The sequence below is a fragment of the Theobroma cacao genome, chromosome 9, assembly GCF_053813885.1.
Source record: "Theobroma cacao isolate CCN51 chromosome 9, ASM5381388v1, whole genome shotgun sequence".
NCBI lineage: Eukaryota > Viridiplantae > Streptophyta > Magnoliopsida > Malvales > Malvaceae > Theobroma > Theobroma cacao.
The window spans coordinates 4953297-4978879 of NC_142647.1; the positions used below are offsets into that span (position 1 = coordinate 4953297).

General features: G+C 34.4%; 7 protein-coding genes across 10 annotated transcripts; 3 read left to right on the forward strand and 4 right to left on the reverse strand.

The window, feature by feature from the left end:
- The first annotated feature begins 13 nt into the window (after window positions 1–13).
- LOC18588452 (large ribosomal subunit protein eL31) lies at window positions 14–1696 on the forward strand. The gene is made up of 3 exons (XM_007012863.3): window positions 14–142; window positions 337–446; window positions 1194–1696. Exons 2-3 carry the CDS (start codon window positions 364–366, stop codon window positions 1471–1473), a joined length of 363 nt encoding a protein of 120 aa, XP_007012925.1. The 5' UTR covers window positions 14–142; window positions 337–363; the 3' UTR covers window positions 1474–1696.
- A 375-nt stretch (window positions 1697–2071) lies between these two features.
- LOC18588453 (histone-lysine N-methyltransferase) lies at window positions 2072–4484 on the reverse strand. 2 transcript variants are annotated; one of them, XM_007012864.3, is made up of 7 exons: window positions 4244–4484; window positions 4068–4150; window positions 3869–3952; window positions 3552–3606; window positions 3130–3265; window positions 2599–2649; window positions 2072–2529 (listed from the first exon to the last, which is right to left on the reverse strand). In XM_007012864.3, exons 1-7 carry the CDS (start codon window positions 4332–4334, stop codon window positions 2430–2432), a joined length of 600 nt encoding a protein of 199 aa, XP_007012926.1. In that variant the 5' UTR covers window positions 4335–4484; the 3' UTR covers window positions 2072–2429. The 2 variants fall into 2 exon arrangements, with proteins under 2 accessions (XP_007012926.1, XP_007012927.1); XM_007012865.3 differs by having other exon boundaries at window positions 4068–4129; window positions 4244–4457.
- Window positions 4485–4919: 435 nt separating this feature from the next.
- Window positions 4920–7675, reverse strand: SYNC1 (Class II aminoacyl-tRNA and biotin synthetases superfamily protein). Its single transcript, XM_007012868.3, has 6 exons — window positions 7096–7675; window positions 6182–6772; window positions 5831–6087; window positions 5629–5758; window positions 5468–5526; window positions 4920–5301 (listed from the first exon to the last, which is right to left on the reverse strand). Exons 1-6 carry the CDS (start codon window positions 7582–7584, stop codon window positions 5118–5120), a joined length of 1710 nt encoding a protein of 569 aa, XP_007012930.3. The 5' UTR covers window positions 7585–7675; the 3' UTR covers window positions 4920–5117.
- A 1266-nt stretch (window positions 7676–8941) lies between these two features.
- LOC18588455 (small ribosomal subunit protein eS30z/eS30y/eS30x-like) lies at window positions 8942–9874 on the forward strand. Its single transcript, XM_007012871.3, has 3 exons — window positions 8942–9061; window positions 9158–9295; window positions 9637–9874. Exons 1-3 carry the CDS (start codon window positions 9058–9060, stop codon window positions 9681–9683), a joined length of 189 nt encoding a protein of 62 aa, XP_007012933.1. The 5' UTR covers window positions 8942–9057; the 3' UTR covers window positions 9684–9874.
- Window positions 9875–12663: 2789 nt separating this feature from the next.
- LOC18588457 (IAA-amino acid hydrolase ILR1-like 4) lies at window positions 12664–15773 on the reverse strand. 2 transcript variants are annotated; one of them, XM_007012877.3, is made up of 5 exons: window positions 15284–15773; window positions 14965–15090; window positions 14261–14578; window positions 13547–13675; window positions 12664–13282 (listed from the first exon to the last, which is right to left on the reverse strand). In XM_007012877.3, exons 1-5 carry the CDS (start codon window positions 15641–15643, stop codon window positions 12878–12880), a joined length of 1338 nt encoding a protein of 445 aa, XP_007012939.3. In that variant the 5' UTR covers window positions 15644–15773; the 3' UTR covers window positions 12664–12877. The 2 variants fall into 2 exon arrangements, with proteins under 2 accessions (XP_007012939.3, XP_007012935.3); XM_007012873.3 differs by having other exon boundaries at window positions 14261–14575; window positions 15284–15772.
- Window positions 15774–20499: 4726 nt separating this feature from the next.
- On the forward strand, window positions 20500–23833 carry SNF7.1 (SNF7 family protein). Of its 2 annotated transcripts, none has more exons than XM_007012879.3 (8): window positions 20500–20640; window positions 20796–20899; window positions 21744–21843; window positions 22572–22657; window positions 22771–22862; window positions 23075–23189; window positions 23303–23495; window positions 23624–23833. In XM_007012879.3, exons 2-7 carry the CDS (start codon window positions 20828–20830, stop codon window positions 23492–23494), a joined length of 657 nt encoding a protein of 218 aa, XP_007012941.3. In that variant the 5' UTR covers window positions 20500–20640; window positions 20796–20827; the 3' UTR covers window position 23495; window positions 23624–23833. The 2 variants fall into 2 exon arrangements, with proteins under 2 accessions (XP_007012941.3, XP_017983256.2); XM_018127767.2 differs by having other exon boundaries at window positions 20504–20640; window positions 20799–20899.
- A 651-nt stretch (window positions 23834–24484) lies between these two features.
- On the reverse strand, window positions 24485–25124 carry LOC18588459 (arabinogalactan protein 41-like). The gene is made up of 2 exons (XM_088810162.1): window positions 24871–25124; window positions 24485–24726 (listed from the first exon to the last, which is right to left on the reverse strand). The coding sequence occupies exons 1-2, from the start codon at window positions 24986–24988 to the stop codon at window positions 24653–24655; spliced, it is 192 nt and encodes a 63-aa protein (XP_088666288.1). The 5' UTR covers window positions 24989–25124; the 3' UTR covers window positions 24485–24652.
- Window positions 25125–25583: the final 459 nt, after the last annotated feature.

The following is a 25583-nucleotide window of genomic DNA, read 5'->3' on the forward strand; positions in this document are numbered from 1 at the left end:
TATACACGAAACCACGGATTTTAATAGAGCTTTATTAGGGTGTGCAAACTAGGGTTTTGTGTTTCATTTTTATCTCCTCTGCCTTCCCTTCTTGAGCCTCCCTTCTTTTCTGTAGCTGCTGCTTTCCTTCGAACCAAACCAGGTCTGTCTCTGTCTTTTGCTTTCTTTCTGTCACGGTTCCCTCTGTTTGGTTTCCGAGAAAGCCAACGAGAAACTGGGAAATGAAGAAAAAAAAAATTATACTATCGTTTCCCCTGTATCTGATTTACTTTTTTTTAATAATCTTCTATTGATTAAGAGTCGGTTTTGACGTGACAAGTGGGTGAATGAATGCAGGTAAGGGCTGCGCCAGAGAGAGTGAAAATGGTTGAGAAAACAAGGGGAAGAAAGGAAGAAGTGGTGACCAGAGAGTACACCATCAACCTTCACAAGCGCCTCCATGGCTGGTAACTTAACCATTCAACCTTTTTTTTTTTTATTTCCATGGCTTTGCATTCCTTTGTCCTTCTGTCCTTATTATTGTGCTCTTTGCTTGGTGGTTCTTTTTTGGTTTGGTTGTAAACTACCTTCTTGCTTTCAAAGTTCTTTGCTTGCTTTATTATTCTCTACAATATTCAATGATGCATATCAATCTTATTGTTAATTTGACCTTGAGTGTTTGTGGTATTGACGTTGTTTGTGATAAGTGGGCTAGCTATTATAATCAAGAATTTAGTTGGCTAAGGAAGGGTTTTTCATGGGGATAAGAAACTGAACTTTAGAGGAGGGTGTGTAAGCAATCGTGAGATTCATAACGCTTAGATTGAAAGGGTTTCTTATTGTTGGGAAATGGGTATTAGTGAAAAGTGATGCCTCAAGGTGGTGCCGCTGTGTAAGGCTGATTTTGTGCTTGGTTTTAATTATAGGAAAACAATGCTTAACTGGATGACCATGGCTAGAAATTACTAGTATTTTTATGGCATTGTCATAATTTCAAGTATAACATATTATAGTATGATATTCTTGTCTTGTTGACAGCATTAGCTATAGGGAATAATCTAACTATACTTCTGTATTGGGTGGGATTAGAAGTTACTGCTGCAGCACAGTATCAATATGTTTGGAAGTAGGTTTAATCATATACAAACTAATGATGTCCATCAAAAGGTCGAGTAACTTATTTTTAACTGTCTTCTTGTTTATCTTGGAAACAGCACATTCAAGAAGAAGGCTCCCAATGCTATAAAGGAGATCAGGAAGTTCGCTCAAAAAGCCATGGGAACAAAGGATGTTAGAGTTGATGTCAAGCTGAACAAGCACATTTGGAGCAGAGGGATCCGAAGTGTCCCAAGAAGGGTTAGGGTTCGCATTGCTCGCAAGAGAAATGATGATGAAGATGCAAAGGAGGAGCTCTACTCTCTAGTCACTGTAGCTGAAATCCCAGCTGAAGGACTGAAGGGTTTGGGTACCAAGGTCATTGATGATGATGAGTGATTTGTTCATCTCTGGTTTATGAAAACTTCCATTTTGTTGACAAACAAGTTTACACCAGAGTTTTGGCTAGTGTTACAATTGTGACTTGTGAGACATTATTTTTCTTACATATTTGGTTTATTGTTGTTTAGACATTTAAGGTTGGTGCTTTTTACTTTTGGTTGTAGTGGAGATGGGTACTCTAGAGCTTTATAAATAGATTCAAAACTATCTTTAAAATGGATGAATGGTTTTTGGATTTAGGTTCATAAATTATCTTCTCGGAATCCAGACACAGCTACCAGTAGTAGCTCCCGTGATTTATGAACATAGGGTGGCCACTGGCCAAGCCAGAGGAAAATTTTATGTATTAACTTGGAGTTAGGTCCTCGTGCAATTGTAAGTATCCCGCAGATTCAGAGTATTGGTATTCAGCTAAGCTACTACCGTCGTTGAATTGAGCTCAGCCAATCCTTTTAGAGGTCTTGATATAACCGAGTGAATGCCTAGTTGCCTACGACTTACGTGAATTAAGTCAAGCCTACCTGATTATTATGTTCAATGAGGCTTGAATAATGCCCTTATGCGAAAAAGGAATTGCTCCTGGCACCATTCGCAATGGTACAAAAAGGTTGGAACTGTTTTCAATTGAACCCAAGAGGGTAGAATCTGCGATGGTGCATTGAGGCCAATGAATGTGCACAAATTTATCTTTATGGTGCACTAGCATATCAAGTTGGTAAGTATATAGACTGTTGAAACTTTATGGTACACTCAACTAGTAAACACCCCAACACGTTATAAAAAGAACAAGAATCCTCCAACTCTGGTTTTTGTCCCTGTTTGTCCAGTGAGAGTTACCGGAGGACGACATTGTACATCCTTTCTCCAACCCATTTGACTCGCAGTAGCTGCTTCTAAATCCCAATCCTGCAGCCATTATCTTGTGCCGTCTGATACCCAGTTGAAACAGACTTCTAGCCAGCCTTGAAAGCATACATATAGCTTCTGAGTTTTCTTACTTCCTCTGATGACTCGGAAAGGAGATGGTCCACATAGAGGCATACCCCAGATCCACTGCAAGTTCAATGCATAAGTAAGAATTTAAGATGCATAGATAAAGAAAGGCAGGAAAATAGAACATACCTGAAGGGCCCAAGAGGAAGCCATATAACATCCCAACGGAATTTTGGCATTCTACCATGCAAATTAGCATTGCATCAGTAATAAGTGACTGAGGATATAAGTTATTAGAACATCCAGAAGGGTGAATTAAAGAACAAACTTAAGCAAACCAAGAAGATCCGAAGAGCCTCTTTATTACAAAAGAAAATAAAACTGAAAAAACTGCCCTAGAGACCAATTTCATAACATTACAAATGCAGCTCCTAAGCCGGAAACTGCTTTAACTAAATGTATTTCAATGTTTATATAGAATCCAACACAAGTGTATCTGATTAAAAATGACTGGAATCCAAAAGGTTTGATTGGAGTTGATCACCCATTACTTTATTTCATTCCCCTTAAAACCACAACACTTTCACCACCCCCTTTTTTCACCCACAATTAACCATCATATATTGTTCTTTCAAATTTTCACGGCACCAGCAAGACAATCATTATGGATAACAGATATCAAATATATGAAGGAGTTAAAATTCTGAGACTCTGATGTACCTCAGCATGTAATATAACCAGAAAACTGCAAGCATAAGGCCAACAAAGCATGAGTACTCAATCCATCGTCTGTGATCCTTTGAATTATTAAGTAGGCCCATAATGGCCATTGAGCAAACTAAAACAGCTAGCCAATCTGTTAAAGGATAAACTTAGTAAATTTACTATATGTCACAGTTATAAAGATTAAAAACCATATCATCCATGTTGAATGTAATACAAGGTGGAAAATATCTACAATAAATAGCATATTCAAAAAAAAAAACCCTAAAACAATATGGCTACATTTCACCAAAAGAATAGCAAAAATATAGACTTTTGGACTAAACTATGTACTATTTCAGCAAAAAATTATAACATGTAACAAGCACAATTAGCTACTGAAGGAATGCAAATCGATGAGGATAAGAAAACAGTCAAACCTGCAGTTATTATCATCCATGAGCCAACATCTTCCATGAAATAAGCATGGTATCGCTGTTAATCAAAAGGAAACGAGTTATATTTGATGATTGGTGCTAAGAAAAAAGAAATAGTATACAATCAAATGGACACTCAAATGAATTAATTATCAACTAAATACAATTCAGAGCAAAGTGCATTGTGGACCTTGCCAAATCCAATTACATTAGCAATTTTATAATCACGTTCATAATTTTTCCAAGAGAAATGCTCTATAATCGTGATAAGTTTTCTGGTCATATCAAGCAATTGGGTTCTATGAATGAGCAAATCGTACCAGTTCCCATGGAAATAAAGCTTGCTGATAGATGGAGTATAGAAGAAACGCGGAGTAACAAAAGAGAAGTGCTGCAAACACGCTCTACTCAAAAAAGGAATAATATGAGTAAAGAAATTAGAATTGCAAGCGAAGGGAAAGATAAAAGGCTTTTTTTTTTTTTTTTGTTTCTGAGTTTAGGAAGAACCAAAGATACAACCTTCCATTGAAGACTTTGCTGAGCATGCATCCTTTCAAGCGATCGGACCACCTCCTCTTGTTCTGCAAATTTCAAAACATACCCTGAATGAAAAGCTTTCTTTTTGTTACTATTATTCAAATGGAACATAAATCAAAATTGTTATCTGGGCTAAAGAGAAAGAGAAAGGGAAAGACCATGTGTATCCATGGGACGAGAATCGTCGAGAGTTGGGAGCGAGAACTTGTCATCTTCAGATTTTCGAAAATTTCTCGCTAGTTTCCTCATTTTCAAACCTAATTCGCAAAAATGAACCAACTGTTCATCCAAGAATAAAAGAACCTGCAGCCGATTCAGAGTTGAAAAGCCCAAGTAGATGCCATTGCCAGGTCGTCGAAACTCGTAACTCAAAACTAAACGAGGCAGCTATACGGTGCCGTTTCCGAAACTCTGGCAGCAGTTTTATAAATGATTCAAATTTTAGGTATTTGCTTAAGATTTCTACCAGTACTAATTTCCAATATGCGTACTAACGTAGGATTCATAATCAAGTATTACAGTAATTGATTTCTTTAAAGTTGTTAGAAGTAGTAGTTTTTACCATTTAATTTATTTACTAAATATAGAACTGCTAATTAAACATGTTAAATTATATTTGGGATCACTTAAATATTTATTTAAGGACCATGGCACCCAATATAAAATCATGCACACATTTATGTGGGTCGATATTTCAAGATTATAGTAATGCATTTATAAAGTAAAGGAATGGATCGCAAGATGTGGAATGGATCGCGAGATATGGAGCGCACAAACGCAAGACAAGGCTTCTTTGATAAGAAAATAATAATAATGATACTAACATATAAAATATAACAAACAAAAAATGGGGGCTGTTATGAAATATAGCAAGAGTAAGACTGATGAAACAGTTTTACTACTACAATTTGCTTCAATCAAATCAAAATAATATAGGAGTAATCAACACTAAGGGAAAAGACTAACATCCTTGTGTGTTTTTTTAAGCTGAAAATGAAGACCATTTTCTCAGGTCATCTGGGGAATACCCGATCAAAGATCAGCCCTCCCTGGATATCGCGGGAAGGGAATAACATCTCTAATGTTGTCGATGCCAGTGGCAAAGAGAATCATTCGTTCAAAGCCTAAACCAAATCCACAATGTTTAACAGTTCCATAGCGCCGCAGGTCAAGATACCACTCATATGGCTCAAGAGGCAGCCCCATCTCTGTAATTCTGTAAGGAATAGCCACCAAAGACAGGTTCATTATTATGTTCAATCTCCCAACGGTTCACTATCTATAAAAGAATATCCTATACTAATGATATGACTAAGACAAAGCTTAGCAGTACAAAACTAACATACAATCATGATATGAATCAAGGAAACACTTCCTCATACCTTTCCCGGATAACATCATAACGCTCTTCCCTTTGGCTTCCCCCAATTAATTCTCCAACCTGAAATATTTGACATATATCCACTCACAAATGTGAGTATGTGACAAAGGAAAACGGAAAGATTGTGAATGAACATGTGATGTACAGAATGAAAACACCCACCTTGGGCACAAGGACATCCATAGCAGCAACTGTTTTTAAGTCATCATTGAGCCTCATGTAGAACGCTTTAATTCCCTTTGGGTAGTTATAAACAATAACAGGCTTCTGAAATTTAACCTCTGTCAAGTATCTGCGAGATACCAAGGTATCAGCATCCACATTTCAAGCAGGTAGAAGGCATTAATTATACAGACTTGCATACCTTTCATGCTCAGATGCTAAATCAATCCCCCACTCCACCTCATTTTCAAATTTCTTACCACCTCTCACAGCTTCCTCTAACAGCTCCACTGCTTCTGTGTATGATATACGTACAAAAGGAGTTGACGCAACCATTCTCAGCCGGTCAATGCAACCTTTATCATAATTTTTAGCCATGAATTCCATATCATCAAGGCATTTCTCAAGCAACCATTTACACATATACTTCACATATGCCTCAGCACAGCTCATGTCATCCTGCAGAAGTATTCAATCCTTGATTTAACTTCAAAATGAATATTTTTATGGATCACAAATGAATCTAAAAGGAGTATTATAGTGCTAGAAATACCTGAAGATCTGCAAATGCTATTTCAGGCTCCACCATCCAAAACTCGGCCAAATGCCTTGAAGTGTGAGAGTGTTCAGCACGGAAAGTTGGCCCAAAGGTATACACGTTACTAACAGCACATGCATAAGTTTCAACCTGTAGTTGGCCAGAAACTGTCAAAAAGGCTTGGCGAGCAAAGAAATCTTGAGTATAGTCAATCTTGCCATCCTTTTGGGGGATCCCAGGTTTCAGTTTAGATCTCTCCTCCAGCTTTGAGAGACTCTCCTTCGCTTTATTAAGTTCAGCCACAGAAGCAGCAATATCCGCCTTGCTTGCTTTAGCAGCTTTCAGTTGTTTAACAGCCTCCCCCCTCTCACTCACAAGTTGCCTAGCTGCTTCTATATCTGCTTCTGATGGAGGAGGATTTTTAATCAGCTCCTTCTCCAACTTTTCAGCTTCACTAATCAAAGTTGTAACTTGAAACATTTCACCAGCACCCTCACAATCACTAGTGGTTAAAATTGGAGTGTGCACATAAAGGAAATGATGTTCTTGGAAGAAAGAGTGAGTGGCAAAAGCAAGTGCATTCCGAATTCGAGCAATTGCAGCAATCTGAATTTATGAATAATTACCAACAATTACAAAATAAGAAAACAATAAATAGCAAAATAATTACACAAAAACTCTAAGGCATAATAAAGATGAAAATACCAACATTATATTGATCCCCAAAGTTATCGAATTTTTCTTACCAAAAGTTCATACTTGGTTTCGAATTGAACTGTGAAATGTTACTAGTCCGGAAATTTGACAAGCTTTCCCTTCACTATATTTAATAGTATTAAAATTTTAAGATTCTTTTTATAGAAAATACTATAGTTTTAGAACGTTCCGAATAAGAAAGATAAGCGTTCAATTTGGGGAGAGATCCACACCGTGTTGGTCCTAGATCGAAGATGAAGATGATCCCTCAAAAATTCAAGCGTGAGCTTCGTTTTTGGTATCGGGTACTTAGCAGGATCCACCTCGCCTATATGAACCACTTTTTCGACCCGAAGCTCAATCCTCTGCCTCGTGCCTTCAGGCGGCACCTTCAATATTCCATCAACCACCACGCACGTGCCGGTCGCCACCAGCTTGCTCAGAACAGCCACGCCGGCGTCCACAATCACCTGCAAGTTCGCCGGACAAGACCCGTCGTTCAGTTCCAAGAACGCGAACGTTCCTTTCCCTTGCTCTCTCCCCGTCCTCACCCAACCAGCGGCCCGGACTCGTTGCCCCGCAAGGCCAGCCCCTCCGTCGGGCCGGCCAACGATGGACCGGATCAGGACGCGGTCAGAGAATGCGTGGTTCTGAACGGCGTCGGTCAAGTCCATCGCGGCAAGTTGGTCAGCAGGCGGCGCCGCCTGATCTCTTCCCACCATTGGCTTTTCGAGCGCGATTGAAGTGAGCAACAAAAATGACGGCTATGGATTTAGAACCTTAAGATAAACCCTAAAAAATGGATTTTATCTGTGGTCAGTGGTAATCTGTTGGAGCCAGGACTACATTAGTTTTAGCTGTTAATGTTTGGTTTTGTACACGTGTATTTTTTATTGGGTGTAGTTAATGACTCCCGCGGAATCTGTGATTCCTTTGCGGTCTGAAACGGACGAACTGATGTTAAGGGTTCTAAAGCGCGTTCTTTTAAAGCGGAATCTTTGTTTCAGGTGGGAGAATCTGAATTTGTCCGAAATGCAACAGCTGTTTTGACCAAACAGAAATTTTTTTTTTTTTTCATATTTCTATTTTAATTAGTAAAAGTAAAAATCTATTATGTACAAAACATCTCTTATGTTGTATTTGGATAATGGTATTTAAATTTTTCTTAAATTTTATATTATAATTTAGTTTACTTATAGAAAATTATTTGAGATTGTAAATTTTTAAGTTAAGATAAAACAATTTTTTTTTGAAAAGTAAAAAAAAGACATAATATCTTAAAAAATATTTTGAACAATTTAAAAAAATTTAAATAAATCTTATTTTTTTATTATCTTCAATCAAGTAACTATATTTTTATTTTAAATCAAATAAATTCTTATAATTAATAATAAATTAACTATCATTAACCAAAATGTTAATAATAAATTCTTACATTCACGTGGTGTTAATATAGTATTTGACGTAAATAGTGCAATATCACGCATAATATCATCATTTATTATGATACGTTAACATACAATATTAACATAATATTATATAAAAATAATTAAAATAAAAAAATAATAACTTGTTTGAATTTTATTTAATAATTTAAAATTTTATTGAAATATTATGGTAAAAAAATTATAAAATACATAGACAAAAACATGGGAAGATGAAGAAGTGGGTCCGAAAGGAACGAACAAAAAAAAATATTTATTATCCTATTGTTATATTTTTCTTAATTTATTTTGATGAATATTTTGATTTACTAAATGTTTAACACATCTATCTTTTTTTTTTTTACTGAAATATTCTATGGAAAATTTACTCAATTAAAATTATTTTGATGAAGTAAATTAAAGTTTGGATTTCCCAAATGTTTAGCCGTCTCATCGAAAAAAAGTTATTGCACGTGATGATTGATTTCAGAAGTAAAAGACTAGGTGATGGGCTTGTAATGTTTTGTCAGCAAGGGTTCATGAAAAGGCCCAAGCACGATTTATTATGAGCTCAATGGGCTTTAAAGTTGAAAGATCCTAAACATTGTTCACTTTGGACTTCGAAGGACCCAAATTTAACTTTCTGGGTTTAAACCAGACCCAAAATTCTCCACGACTATATATAAGCATTTCAAAACCCTAACCATAGTCTTTCTTATTCTCTGCTCACCGCCAGAAGCCAACCGAGGAGATCAAAGAACAGCCGCAGCCATGGGTAAATCTCCAAAGCTTCCTCACCTAATTTATCTTCGTTTACCAAGGGTTTCGCCCTGGGTTGGATGTTGATATTTGAACGCGTTGATTATTTCAGGTAAGGTTCACGGATCTCTAGCTCGTGCTGGTAAGGTGAGAGGCCAAACTCCTAAAGTGGCAAAGCAAGACAAGAAGAAGAAGCCCCGCGGCCGCGCTTACAAGAGGATGCAATACAACCGCCGTTTCGTCACCGCAGGTGATTAATTTTTTCACTCTATTTCATTTCTTTTTGTGGGTTTTCAATATTTGATTTGGATAATCTGGTTCGATCTTGTATATTGTTGTATATTCGATTTTGAGCTTATTGAAGTTCTTTCACGGGTGAAAAACCCTTTTTTTTTGTTACTTTGTCAGTGTTATGTTTGTTTATAGTTAATTTTTATTGGGGAACTTTTCCTCTAGAAATGGGATTCGCTTTTGCTCTTTGAAGAACTTTTACTGTGAACTGAATTTCACTGAAATTAAATGAATATAAAAGAAGATATGAATATTTATTAATTGAGACAAGTAATTTATTTTGTTTTGGGGTCTTTGCAGTGGTTGGATTTGGCAAAAAGAGGGGACCTAACTCATCTGAGAAGTAAGAACTGTGAAGGTGAAGAAGGCAAGAATTTGCTAGCTTTGATGGATTAATTAAGTCTTGGTTATTTTGTAATGTTTTGTGATACTTATTTTTAGCTACTGGTGTCAAGGATTGAGATGAACTTTCATTTTGTTAGCTAGAGATGATGATGTGATTTTGTCATTAATTATGTTAATTTTTGGTTTATTATGAGTTTTGTTTCTCCTTCATCCATGCCAGATTACTGCTACTGCTATTACGACATCAATGCTTAAAAGTTAAAACTACGTCTTTCAATAATGAATGAATGATTGTTTTATATTGTTTAACTTCACATTTGATTCTAGAATTGATTAATAGGCAAGGTTATGGTTATAGGTTAACCAGTGTTATTCCTTAGGAAGGAATCTAGCTGAACCATTGATGAGAGATTAGGCTCTTTAGTTCTGCTAACCTTTTTCCCATCAAAGGGAAATATTAAATATGCGTTTGATGAGTCTCATTCTCTTTCAATTCCTCAATCTGTGTTTTGCAATGGTATCATGGCGTTCACTTTGTGGGCATGCGCTTCGTAATCCAATAACAAGGTTTTGAATCCCATGGGGTTTATCCACTATTTGCCATACTCAACGGAAAAGGGTTTACACTTAACAGGAAATGGATTAATGATGTTAGAACAGTGTTAAATCTATATCAAATACAGTGCAGCTATTGTATCTCTTAATTTCATCTCCTACTGTTCTACCAATATTGCAGGCTTATTTTTCATCCGCCACAGTGCAAGTCTAGCTATCCTAGAGAGATTAATCAAAGGATATCATACCATACCATACCATTAACACGTTAATAGTTTTCTTTTTCTTTTTCTCATTCAAAATTCTGACAATTTTTTTTCAGTATCCAATATTCAATACGAAGATCAGATGGATTCCATTGAAAAGACAAAGAAACAACAATATTTATTCAAAAAGAAAAAGGTCCTCCTAAATAATCAGTTCTTTTTTTTTAATTTAAAAAAGGAGAAGGGAAGAAATAAAGAGAAGAAGTCAGTTTTCAACTCCGAGAAGCCCATCAAGCACAGCAGATGCGGTTGCAGTCCTTAACCATGGTATCACTCCTTCGTCCCTGCAATGAACATGCAGTCAATGGTACCTATACTCGTGTTGAGATTAAGCAATATATTAACAAATGATTATAACCAAGAGACAATTACCGATTCCACTGATTTGTTGCAAAATGTAATCACTGCCTTTAAGTTCTCATCACGCTCTTCAGCGCTCATAGCACTATATGCATGATCTGGTGAAGCCCTAACTGAATGAGTAGAGCTAGTTTTGGAAGCTGCGACAGAATCTCCTTTGCTTGATTTTTGTTTGCTTTTGGGTTTTGATCTTGCAGGACTGTAACATGTCAAATACTGCTTCACCGCCTTCCAAAAACTGGCATGACTTTTCCTGGACTTTGCCGCTGGAGAAGGTGTGGCAAACATCAGACCATTGGATAGGGGTGAGAGGGATGAGATGGTATCGGTGGAAGCTCTGGGATGTTGGAGGGTTTTGTTCCTGGAGGAGGAGATAGGACTCAGAACCCAAGAATCATTGGAGGCACCGTGGAACCCCATGGGTCAATCTCTGCGTCTTTTCTAACAGAGTAGGTATTTTAAATTCTTGTCAAAGAAATTTCCTCGTCTCCTCTACTGCCTATTAAATGAAAATACCTACTGCTAATTTTTGCAAGTTTGAATTTTCCTACACATTTATAGGCTATACAACTGATGTTACCATGTATATATATATTTGTTGTTTACTTATTTACTAACGTCGGCTTCGTTTGAGAGAGAATTATGGGCTGTATCGATTAATGCTCCAGTTTTTGTTCCTGTTGACAACTCAACTTCCTAATTGGACAACACTTGGATTTATTGACTCAGTGATTATTTCCTATTGGGATTCAGCCGCTAGAAGAAGGCAAAGAGCCTATGACTAGCGTGCTCCTACTTGGATTTCAATGAATCTGAATTCTACAAGCAGTAGCCTACTCTGATGTGCACCCATGAGCATTGGAAAAGTTCACAAGATCATGCAATTTACTTCTTTACTATCTATAAAAATGAAAAAATCGTTTCCCCATCAAGAAATATGTTATAGTCATTGGATTTTTGCTTCCAAACCATTCTCGTCCTCCCGAGCGAGGCATTTTCCTCGCTCCGTTTATTCATAAAAAAATGTTGACAGGCAGGGGATGACGGCGGGCCGTTTTTAACAGAATAAATCAAGTGGTCATTGAAATTAAAACTCTTATTATGACAGTTTTTAATACCTATAATCAGTTATGGTAGTGTTACGCTTGATTAGGTTTCGGGTAGAATTTGGATAGAAGAGTTAAGATATACTTTAATCGAATTCGATTATTTTTTAATAAAATTGGATTAATTTTCAAACTAAATCTTTTTTATTAAATTCATTTAATGAATTATAATATATTTTTTTGTTTTTAATAGTCATTTTTGCTGATAAATTAAAAGATTATTTTGTACAATTAATAACATGTTAAAGTTTTTCTCAAATTTTAATTGATTTTGATTTCAAATAATTTAAAAATAAATGAATATTCAAATCGTTACTAATCTACTCGCAAATCAATATTGTCAAATGAAAACGTTAAGAGTTACATGAATGATGTGCTCTCATTTATCAATTGTCATTAGTGATGGGGAATGAATGCTGAGTCTGCATCAAATCAAAATATAAAAGTCCTTGAATCATGATCTCACCTCAAAAAAAAAGATGAGATGGATTTAAATTTATAAATAAAAACCTTCCTCCAACTATAAAACATATTTTTTAAAATTAAAAACATCCACGATAAGAACTATCTAAACAAATTTCACTGATGTGAGACTTTCTTGAAAGATATCAAGATCAAATAAATCCAGAGTTATGTAAAGATCTCTTTCTTCTATGAGTAAGGAACGAGTACATCAAAGACGTTGCACAATTAAGTGAAGTAAAATGTCATGAATTATGTTTTTTTAATTGAAAATGTGAATCCGTGACACTTGCACTAAACAATAGAAGATTGAGTTGATCAAGATTCTTGACAATCATTCAAACTTAAGCACGTAGCTATTACTAGCATCAAACTCAAATTAGTTCATAGTAGTCAGGATGAGTTATACAACTAGATACTACTTGACATCACAAGAGTTTTATCCGCTCAGAGTTCATCATGATAACTTCCTTTTGGTGGTGAAGTATGCTTGGGTAGATTTTCCAGGAGGTACCTTGTTGCCAATGATGCATGTAGGACTGCACCATATGGAAGTACATCCTCATTCACTCTATAGTAGGGTGAGTGCCCTGAATGAAATTGTCCTTGAGTCTCATTCTTCATTCCAAGAAAGAAGAAAAGTCCTGGAATAGCCTCCGAAAAGAATGCAAAATCCTCTCCTCCCATAATTGGTTGCATTTCTACAATGTTCTCAAGGCCCAACATGTCTCCTGCAACCTTTCTGAAATATTCATGCAACTCTTTGTTGTTTAAGCTCACAGGGTAAGAGGACTTTTCATCAAAGATGACAGTTGCATTGCATCTCTGTACACTTGCTTGTTTCATAATAACCTGTAACTTTGCTTTGTAAGATAACATCCATGACAGCGTACTCCATAACAGAAACTCCATTCCTTGTTAAATCTCCCTCTCTCTCTCTCTCTCTCTCTCTCTCTCTTATATAGGAGAAAAAGAATAATCCCTCCTAGAGAACAGTGCAGAAGAGGAAAAGAACAAGAGCAAAAAAATTGTGGAAGTATCTTAATCTTTCAACACTCAGTTCTCCTGGTTATCAACAATAAAGCTATATAGATTAGAAGTAAGAAAAAAGCGCACCTCCTCAATCCTTTGTTTGAGTTGAACAAAGCTTTCTTTTGAAAATGCCCTGAAAGTGCCACCAATGGTAACAGAATCTGGGATGACGTTAAATGCACCACCCCCTTGGAATTTTCCAATGCTTACCACCTGCAAGATAATGTTGTTTTTCCTAGTTAATGAGACATGTATCATCATGTCAAGAATAAAGTATCTCAAATCTATACAAATATCTTCAGCTGAATAGATATTAGAAGACCCAAGAAATAGAAAAAAAGACATTTAAGCAATAACAGAAATGAAACCTATCAATGTACTTACTTGAACAGAAGGGAAATCTAACAAATATAAGAATCAAAATAACTGATATAACATGTACAAGATAACGCTATAAATGACGTGTTTATTTCAAAATCAACAGAGGGAAAAGAGAAGTACAACTTCCATTACACCACACCATAAATTGTGCTGCAGTAAAATTGCCTACAGGTTATATAAACTGAAAATTATTAACATAAAAAGTTGATACATAATACAATTTGTAGGTACCCTTTTGAAAAAGCAAGGAAGGGGGAGATTAAATATTTAAATGGAGTTTGGTGAAGTGGGTTGGCAGCTTCTCCAAGGTGACACTTTTGTGCTTTTCTAATTAACAGGGAGCAAAAGGAACATATACAAAGAAAACTAAATCTAACTGTGAATGTTAGAGCGCACCCCAAGAGTGAGAGAGATTACCTGAGAATCCAAGGGATCAGCTTCACGTGAAATTAGATGTTGCAAGCTAACAATCACATTGGAAGCTGCTAAAATTGGGTCTACCGTATGCTGAGGAATAGCAGCATGCCCCCCCTTTCCATTTATTACAGCCTCAAAGAAACTGGTTGCAGCTAAAATTGGGCCAGGACGGGAGGCCACAACACCAACTGGGAATCTAGAAGATACATGGAGTGCAAAGATGGCATCAACATTCTCTAAAGCTCCAGCATCTAACATTTTTTTGGCTCCCCCGCCCCCTTCCTCAGCCGGTTGGAAAACAAGAACAATTGTTCCCTGCTAAAAAACAATTTTAAATTTAACGATAACAGCAGATGTATCAAATCATGCAGCCTGAGTTCAATTAAGAACATGTCAACCTATAAAACAACGAACTGCCAATGGATGAATCACTCATTTATTGCTAACAAAAGGTTTCAAATGATGAATACACCACAGTTCTCGAGAAGAAATCTAGAAATACATAGAAGCCATGAAAAGTATCTTAAGTGAATCACTTTAAGTTATGAGCAGTAGGTCGCTCCAGCTCCACAGGTTTCCCAGCACCCCCCCCCCCCCCCCCCCCCCAACTTAAAGAGTGAGAGAAAAAATATGTACGATATATTAAGAAGCTAATATTTTGCAGAAAAATATATCAACTAATAGAAAACATTATAGAAAGGAACCTGCAAATCATTTTGATGTTCTTGAAGCATCTTTGCCGCACCAAGAAGCATAGCAACATGAGCATCATGTCCACAAGCATGCATCTTTCCAGGAACCTTGCTTTTGTGCTCCCACTCCACCAGTTCCTATAACATCAATACCCGACAATTCTCTCTCACATTAAATTCATATGAAAGCAAGTCTGATCATATGTAAACAATAATCTAAGGTAATATGTTTATCTTTATTGATCCAAGAAAAGGGTATTTTTAGCTTAATTGTTAGCTCTTAAACCCAATAATATATGATGAAACCGATAAATACATAAAGACAGACTACCTCCATTGCAAGAGCATCCATATCAGCTCTAAGTGCGACAAAAGGAGGCTGGCCAGTGCCAATATACCCAATAACGCCAGTAACAGCAACTGGGTATTTGTAAGGGATACCCATCTGATCAAGCTCGGCTCTTATAAGCTTACTAGTCTCATATTCTTCAAAACCAAGTTCAGGATTTTCATGTATTTTTCTTCGAAGACCAACCATCCAATCCAGAATCTCTGGTTTTTTGGCAAACTCAAGGAAGTTGATTGGGATTTGAGCTAAGGCTTCCTTGTTTAGTGAAGGGTTTGAAGAAATGGGTGTTGGCATAGACGAATAAAGAGAGAAAATCAGAAACACCCATTTCAGGAAAGCCATGAAATTGAGATTTGGATTGCAGAAATTTGGGTTTGTAGACAAGGAAGTGACGGAAACAGTGGCTTTTTGTTCGGGGAACAGAAAGTGGAAGAAGAAAAAAGTTACTAATATCCACTTGACAGGATCAAGAAAAGAAGGCTGTTGTGTAATGGGTGAACTCAACAGGTCAACGTATGGTACTCAACAGTAAATATTTTTTCATAGCAGTGAGAATCTACTGTATCTTTGCTTTTTAGTTTTCACCTACATCGTCTAGAACAAAAAATTAAGACATTTATAAATTATTAAATAAGATCAATGAAATTTAGCATAATGTTTCTAAAAAAAATAATAAATAATAATTTTTTATTAAGTTAAATCAAATTTTTATATTTTTATTTTGAGTAAATAAATTCTTATAATTAATAGTAGACTAATTGTTAATCAAATTATCCTTTACTATTTTTTATATTTATGTGGTATTAATGTGTAAAGTGAAAATATTATAATCATATAATTATATCACATAAACATATCATGTCAGCATCCATATCATCCATATCGTATGTTATGTCAATATCACATAGTATAATTTGACAAATATTGATTCGACTAATAACAATTAGTTGATCTCTTTCAAAAAAATAATTAATTGATGATTAATTATAATAATTTATTTTATTTAAAATAAAAATATAAACGTTTGATTAAATATAATAAAAAAACTCTATTGAATTTTTGTGAGTAGTTTAATATTAAATATTATACCTAAAATTTATATCTTTCTCTCTTTTTTCCTTTTACATTTTTTCAAGAATATTTCTTATTATTATTCAATATGCAAACATAAAGAACCTTAACAAAAATATATAGTTAAAGACATTAATTTCATATGACACCTACTACAAATGACAAATAATAAAGTATTTCTACCTTTTGTATTCAAAAACAAAAATATTATGGCAAATTGGGTGAAATTCATGTTAGGAGAACTTTATTTAGGATAAGATTTTTTTTTCTCCAAAAGAAATAAAAAGCAAAATTATAAGATGAAATATGGTATTTTCTTTTAGTTTTGAACTTTTCTTGAAACAAAGTATTTGTTAGTGAATGTAGGTAATCAATTGACTCATCTTTTGAATTTTGGCTATTTGTACAATTAGAACGAGTGGTAGTTTTTTATTTGGATAAAATGCACTAATATTTTTAACTTTTGATTATAATTACATGTAGGTTTATTCATTTTCAAAATTAACAATCTGTTCTAAAAAAATATTTTCGCTAGATGCATAAGTTTTGTCATTAATCAACAATCAATATTTTTGTTAGTTTGATAATGTGACAATATAAAATGAATCTTCATTTTCGTTTATTTTTTTAATATTCCATGCTCTTTCTAGTTATAACTAACTTTTTTTATTAATATTATTTAACATTTTTCACCAAAAAAATAAGCAAATTTTGTCATGTTTATTTGGCTTACCGTGAGCTTATATACATACACAAAGTCTTTTTCTTCTCATGATTGGGTAATATAAAAAGAATGTATATGGTTCATTTTATTTATTTCTATTCCATTGTTCTAAGCTTATGCAATTTTTTTTTCTTAACTCTAGTAACAAATGAGGTATTGGTGGAAATTAATTGTTAAATTTTTCATTTTTAATTTCTCAAAAAAGTAATGGAAGCTTCTCTCTATTAGGTACTCTAAATTCCTACTATATAATCGATTCTAAATTAATATAAATTAACTATTCTACGGTCAGAGAAACAGGATCGAGAGAGTTACCGTGAAGCTCAAGCTCAAGCAATCAAAGAAACACTTCAAAGAAATTCTTGGAGAAATCATGATGCACAAGAAAGAGAAAATTCCTGCAGGCTACTCCTAGAAATGGACTCTTCATGCTGTTTAATTTTTTTCTGAATAATATATGTTCCGAGCATAAAGTTGGTTATAAAGCACAATACATTCATTGGCTTGGCGTCAAGAAATAAATGTGTTTCATTTGAGTTTTGATGCCGATTCTGATATAAATTGTCTAGAAATTCTTTTATACCTGTGTTGTAGATCAGTTTTACATAAGTCGATTTTGAAATGAATTAATCGTGCAGTTTGACCGATGCAACATTTGTTGATATTTTAAATTTACAGGATAAAAAATTATATATAAAATTTAACATAATTTTCATTCAAAATGTAGTCTAACTAGATTTTCAAATTCATCAAAATATTTTGATTACCTGCATATTTCAAAGCATTACATGCATGAAAAACAAGGTAAATATCACATGCCGTTACTATGCTTATCTATAATAATAGGTAGTATTACATCTACTTTTCGATTTTCCCTTCTACAAGGACTATAATCTCACCACACACCTCATGCAGATGAGAAATTACACCAGTGTTGGATCCAATTTCTTTCTGCATTTTTTACTAACTACGTCTACAATACATATTATTGCTAAAATAGCTGGATTAAAACCTCAATGGCTAGATATATTACTTAAAACAGAATGCCATGTCTTACTATGTAGCTTGGTTAGTTTCTGCTGCGCTCAAAACCTCCAGATCTTGGTGCATCCATCATTTATGGGGTGTCTTTTGTCACTTTTTTTTTTTTTAAATTAATGAACAAATCAATCTTACTATATTGGTACTTTGACTCTCTTCAACAAGTTTACTATGACATCTGCTTGTTTATCCTCCGGCATTGATTTCTCGTTAGAATGCAAAGCAACAGCGTCAACATTATTCGACTCGAATTCTAGATTTGACATAACTTGTTTATGTTCTTTTAACTCCCCATTTTTTTTTTTGGACTCACTTGTTACAGTTTCTTGCACCAGCTCTTTAAGCAAATTGTTTGACACAAAACCCTTGTTGTCTTTTGCAGCCGTATCAAAGGTAGAAGATGTAACAACAAGACAAGAGATTGGTTCAGCTGTTAGCCTAGAATTGACATAGCTTCTTTATGTTCTTTTAACTCCCTCATTTATTTTTTGACACACATGCTACGTTTTCTTGCACTAGCTCTTTTAGCAAATTGTCTGACACAAAACCTTGTTCTCTTTTGCAGTTTAAACAAGATAAGAGATTGTTTCAGCTGTTAGGCCAGTACAAACACATTGCACATTAGAACAAACTTCCAAATAGTACGTGATATGAGAGGTTTAACAAAAGAGCAAGGAAAATATAATTTAAATTGCATTTTTAGACTGAGAAGCGTTAAGCTGCAATACGCATTCTAGCATTTGACTCATTGATTGGTTCATAATCCTCTACTTAAAGAGTAAAGTTCAAATTCCGTCTCCTCCAATTATAAAAAAAAAAAAAAGCCTTAAGCAGCGATACAACAGGCATTGCTAAAAATGTCTGCCCAACAGCAACTGCAATGGCATTTAGGATTTAACCTGTCATAGGATTAGGCTGATAATTCATGTAGTCATAAGATTAAGTTTGACAATTCATGTCTTAATTGTGTTTGTAAATATAGATATTAAACATAAATATGATATAATTAATTAATTAATTAAATATATGTAAGACATTACGATACAGTTATATTTACTAAATATATCGAGTTAAATTTTATATAAAATGAAATTAAACTTCATTTAATAGAGTTAATAGAGTACTCCTCACTTGAGTTAAATTTCTAGATCAATTTATCAACAAAGCCACTTCCAAGCACTTGATCATTTAACAATGTCATAAACTCAGTCCACTGCTCCCTTTCCCAGTCAAATGTGTTTCTTTTCAATTCAACTCGTCACCACCTTTATACTCTAACCCATTCACCAAACTGATCCAGAGTACCACCTTTTTTAACAACAAGAGCATAAATTCTTGAGAATTCATCCTTGAAATTATATCTATCAATCCACTGTTCATTTCAAAAGTCAATTCTTTTCTCATCACTTGATAGAGTTATCTATGCTTATAAGTGTTTTATTTTTAAAAATGTAACAAACGAAATTAAACTGTAGTTATTATAAAATTGTGATTGTTTTTACGACACCTTTAAATATTATGTAATATAAAATAAAGTAGAAATATAACAAAATAGATGTTATGTAATTTGGTTTATAAAATCAAATGTTAATTTTATTATTATTTTAATATTTAGTGGACAAAAATATAGAATAATAAGAGAATAAGGTGATAAACTAGCAAAAATGACCTTTATTATAATTTTTGAGGTTTTTGAAACTAATTTTTTTTTGCAATCTTATTATTAAATAATAATTTAATCTGTCATCATTAAAATATTAATAATTTCCTATTAAAATATTAATATGAATTTTATTTTATTATTTTTATTTTTCTCTATTTTCATTTTTCCAGTTTTTCTCTTTTAATTTTTTATTAAATAATATTAAAATATTAAAATTTTAATAATTAATAATCTATTATTAAATTATTAATATGATTTTTTATTTTTAGTTTTTTTTTCATTTTTCTCTGTTAACTTAATTTTTAATGAAAAATATTAATTTAATTTTCTCTTTAAATTTATTTTTTAAAATATTAAAAATGTATTAATATTAGCAATTTCTTATTAAAATATTAACATAATTTTTAGGTTTAATTTCTTTTTATTTTTTTTAACTTCATTTTTCCTTTTTTATCTTTTAATTTCTTATTATTAAAATTTTATTAACATATTATTAATTTAATAATAAAATAATTATTTTTTATTATTAAAATATTGTTATGATATTTTATATGGTAAGATTATTTCACATAATAAGCAAGTTTATTTTAAATATTAATATAAATGTGATGGAGATGGGGCCAATCACCATAAAACAGATCAAGTGGACGACACGTGGATAGCCGATGCATTCAACGTCATGAGGAAGAGGAGACCGACGCAGGTTATTTTCTAACACAACACGCTTAAGGAAAAATCCCATATAAAAACCGACTTCCCTTTTTCGTTCTTTCTCTTATAAGTTGACAGATCTCTCTCCCTCTCTCAACTCCCCAAATCCCTAGTTTCTCAATTGTACAGGTTAGATTAATTTTTCCCCTTATACTATAGTGTTGTTTTGCAATATCTGATGTTTGTTTTATATTGATTGGAATTGTTTTAGCTGTTTTTGAGTGATTGATCGTCTGATTAGGGTTTCTTCTGATCTGATCGTTTTGGTGATTGTTGTTACACAGAAGATCGGGGGTTTAATCGCGGCGAGTTAATCATGTTTAACCGGCTTTTTGGGAAACCCAAGCAGGAAACAAATGCTTTAACCACTTTAGACAAATTAAATGAGGTATATTCTCGATTTTTATATTTTTTATTTGTTTAATAGGAAATTAATATTTGTTTTCGATTTTTTTTAATTGTTCCTTGTGTGAATTGTGGAATTCGAAAATTGGCTTTGGTGAATTCGGTGGGTTGAATTTAGCATTCATAATTGCTTGGGACTTTTGGGATATGCTTGAAAGAACTGGGTTCCTGGCTGATAATGGTAACCCTTTTTTCTGAATTATTAAATTGTTTGATTAAAATTGGAAGGGCTGTTATCAGCAGAAATATAATAAACAGTTGAAGTGGAATAAAAGTTCATGCAAAAAAAAAAGAAAACATTTTACCTGGCAAAATTATGTGAAGTTGAGTCTTGGTAGTCCATCAGTCCATCTTCACAAAATTGGCCACTTGTGGAGGAGGGTGTTTGACGACTTGGTGGTGAAAATTTTGCAATAAATGTAACAGTTTCTGGAAAAAATAGATTAATACATGTAATTTTTTCCTTATACTTCTATCAAAATTTATCTAGTAGTGTCATTCAGATGAAGTGAAAGGTCTTAAGGATGAAATTAAGGAATATTTTTTATTTCATATGCATATTCCTTGCTGATCTTTACTAAAATTTGACAATACAAGGGAGTATGAGTCGTTGTTTATAAAGTTAGAAGTTTGGGTATATAGATTGTGTATTGGGCATGCATTCAAACTCCTTTATCTTAATCGTTATACTAATTCCAGCATTTTTTATTTCATGCGCAGTGCAGCAAAATGCAATTGCACTCTTTATTTGTTTCCACTGATTGAATTTCATTGTTGCTCTTTATATTTTGCTTAAACTGAACCCTATATTGATCTCCATCATGTAGACCCTTGAAATGCTAGAGAAAAAGGAAAAAGTACTTGTGAAAAAGGCTGCCGCAGAGGTTGAAAAGGCCAAGGAATTCGCCAAAGGGAGAAACAAGAGAGGTATGGTTGCCATGCATATGCACAATTGGTTATTGCTTTTCCTAGTTTTACATGACTTTCCTTGTTGAAGAAAATATATATCAAGTTTCGAGGGAACTGGATGACTACACTTTGTTAATTATATAGTTCTCATTTTTGGTTTCTTTATGCTTGATATGTGATATAGACCATAAACCTATGTCTTGCGGCAGAAACATGTGATGGCTTGTAGCTTAGTTATACCGGAGGTTCATGATAATCTTTCATATTTCTTTAGTATTTATATTAGAAATTTTTGCTGGTTCTTTTTCATAATATCCCCTTCCCTTACAATTTTTGTTCATTTCAATTCCCGGAAGAAAGACAAGAACATAATAGAGTGGCCCCAAAAGAAAAAAATTCACTCAAATGTTTTACGGCATTGCAAGCTTGTGGTTTGGTTTCCAAATTAACTTTGAGTTTTTAATGTTCTTTGGACATTGAGTGATGTTCTAAAGCAGATTAACATTAAGATGCTTAGATATGATTGTAATATTTTGATGTGTAATGTGCTCATGTCATGTGAACTTTTGGCATTGAAAGATCTTGTCCTCGTGTTGTAAAAAAGATTAAATAGTTAAGTATGGTTTATCATCTGATTTGTGACTCAATTTAAAACAATGTTGTCAATGTTGATTGCCAAATTTATATTGTTTACTCTTAGTACTCATTGATGTACTCTTAGTACTCATTGTTGTACTCTTATGCAGCGGCTATACAGTGCTTGAAGAGGAAGAGACTCTATGAACAACAAATAGAACAGCTTGGAAACTTCCAGCTTCGTATTCATGATCAAGTGAGCTTGGAATACTGTTATTTTTAGTGCTTTAACAATGTCCTAAGAGGCCTTTTGAGTTTTTCGCTGTTTCTGATGATGCTATATTTATTCATATATATCAACTTCTACAGATGATAATGTTAGAAGGTGCCAAAGCCACGACTGAAACTGTGGATGCATTGAGAACTGGAGCGTCTGCAATGAAGGCAATGCAGAAAGCAACGTATGTAACCAATATATTTCATGTACCATTTTTATCGTTGGCCAAAATTTTGCTTTTAGGGTTTTCTTCATTGTATTTGTCTTTTTGCATCATCATTCACCATAGTGCTTAAGCATGCTGACTTGCAGTTTGTGATATCTAAATTAGCACTTATTCTTGGGCCTTCATGTGGCTAATTCTTACTGTTTTACTGAAAATGGCTTTATTTGCAGGAACATAGACGATGTTGACAAAACAATGGATGAGATCAATGAACAGACTGAGAACATGAAACAGATTCAGGAAGCATTGTCAGCTCCTATTGGAGCTGCAGCTGATTTTGACGAGGTTATTACTTTCTGATGCACTCTTTTTTTCTTCTTGCTATTATTTGTGTACAAATTATCATGTTTAGCATATACACGCATCTAACAATTAGTCCAAAACTTTTGATGCTGTAGGATGAATTGGAAGCGGAACTCGAAGAGCTTGAAGGTGCTGAGTTGGAAGAACAGCTTCTCCAGCCTGCAACAACTGCTCCTGCAGCTCCAATACAGGTGCCTGCTGGCAGGCAACCAGCTCGCCCTGTTCCTCAAAAGCGCACAGCTGAGGAAGATGAACTTGCTGCATTGCAGGCTGAGATGGCACTTTAAGGTAAATTCATTCTATGGGGAATTAGAGATGGAGCTTAAAACATTGCTAATTGATGTGATAGTTGCTGCCATAATTGGACAATCCTTTGATGCTAATTTATTTATTTATTAATCTTTGTTGCTCCACAGGCGGCTACAGGAGAACTGATTTTGTTGCTTGGACTAGCGCAGGTCATGTTGCAAAACATGAAAAAGAGGCCATATTGTATTATTGAATCGTCTACTTTAAATTTGTGTGCATTTAAGGTTTGACAGACAATGTACATAAAGATTGCATGAACTAAACAAAGCCCCTTATTTGTACTCTGCTTCCTTGAATTCACGCCTTCATTTCACTCATTTTCTTGTTCTTGTTCGTTCAATAAACACTTATTGTATTCCGTGAATCCTTGTTGAGATCTTGACTCACTACTTAGTGACTTTATGTCATCTCGAAAAGAAAATATGGTGTTTTAGTCCCAAGAGATGTGCTCACAACTCACAATGTTGCAATTATTTTCTCCATTATGTAAAAAGATGACGGGCATCAAATGTGATAACCCAACCTAACGTATCCAGATTGGAAAACCAAGGCAAAATATGGTGAGTTATTTCTTTTAGGCTGAACAAATGTAGTTACACTGGGAGTAAGACTAGATGGGTTCCCCCATGACCATGATCTTTCTATACAAACTGTCATATTGGACCAATGCAAACCTAGACGATTACAGTTAAAGATTGATTACATTATGTTTTTTTGTCTAGATGACAAGTTTTCATGCGGTTTCACGCCAGAGCCTAATCAAACATTGCCCTATTGGAGTGAGTTGCGGGGTTTAGTTTATATTTTTTAGTTGGGTATCAGCGGGATAGACTTGAGCATGGTGAACCGCTGAATCGGGTAAAACTCGGAGTCAGGACTCATGATTCTTTAGATGATTCCTTAGTGGGAGTTGGAGCGGAGGAAACCGTTTGCCTTTGTCATTATTCATGCTCTTTTGAAGGAAATACTGAAGAAAAAAAAATATTTGCAATTGCAAAGAAACAGAAAAATTACAAGCTAGCAACTGAACAAGAAAGCGAAATTCTGGAGAGAAAAGAATTAGTACAAGACCTATAACACATTAATTTCATATAATTCATGGCTCAATCACGACATATTCATATCTTGGCATGATGTCAATGAATGATATATGTGAGCACCAGAGCTACCAGCATTAAAACATAGGCAATCCCCTGATCAACTGCTACCCCTGCATATCAAATTTAAATGATAAACTATGTCATGTTACCATAGAAACACAAGAAGTAGTTTCTTTACTAGATATTATAAAATCTCACTCAAAAGAACAAGGAAAAAAAAACCACGAGTAAACCAAAAGACAGAGAGAACAAACCATCGCTTGTAGGAGGAGGTGCAGGAGCGGGGCTTTGAGCGTTGATGGAAGGTATAAGCAGGGCCAATATAAATGCGAAAATGGCCATTACTGCAAACTGAACTCTTAACATCTCCATTCTATCTTCAACCTAAAATTCTAGCTTCTTTTTTTTTTTTTTTTTTTGCTTCTACTGACGAACTTTTTGATAACCCCTGCTGCTGCTTGGAAACTTTAGACTTTGGGGCCTTAAAAAGAGTAGCAGAGACTTGAGAATCTTAACGAAGAAACGGCCACTCTGGCTAATAATAGCGTTAGACAACACAATTTAACAGGGTTGCGAAACCCCACTTTTGGCCGTTGAAAGGTGCCACGTGTACGACCAATGACCGCTGCACGTTCAGCGTCCAGGTGTCGTTGAGCTGTGTTCCTTAGACTCGTCCAATGAATGGTGACTCCTTTTCATGCAAAAATGATTGAGTTTTGATTTTTTTTTCGTTTCTTTTTAATAATCTGTTACATTGATGTTTGTTGGTTTTCAAAATTCAAAGAGGATTCTGCTCTGCCTTGGCCTTGGCCTTGGGCGGCGATATCAACATGGGATGGGGTGGGATGGAAGTACCCCCAAACACGCCACCGCGATTTTGGCATCGTATTTCGCTGCATCCGTTGCCTTACGTTTTGGACCTATGCGTTTAATTGCAACTTCATACAAATATATTCCTTCTGTAAAC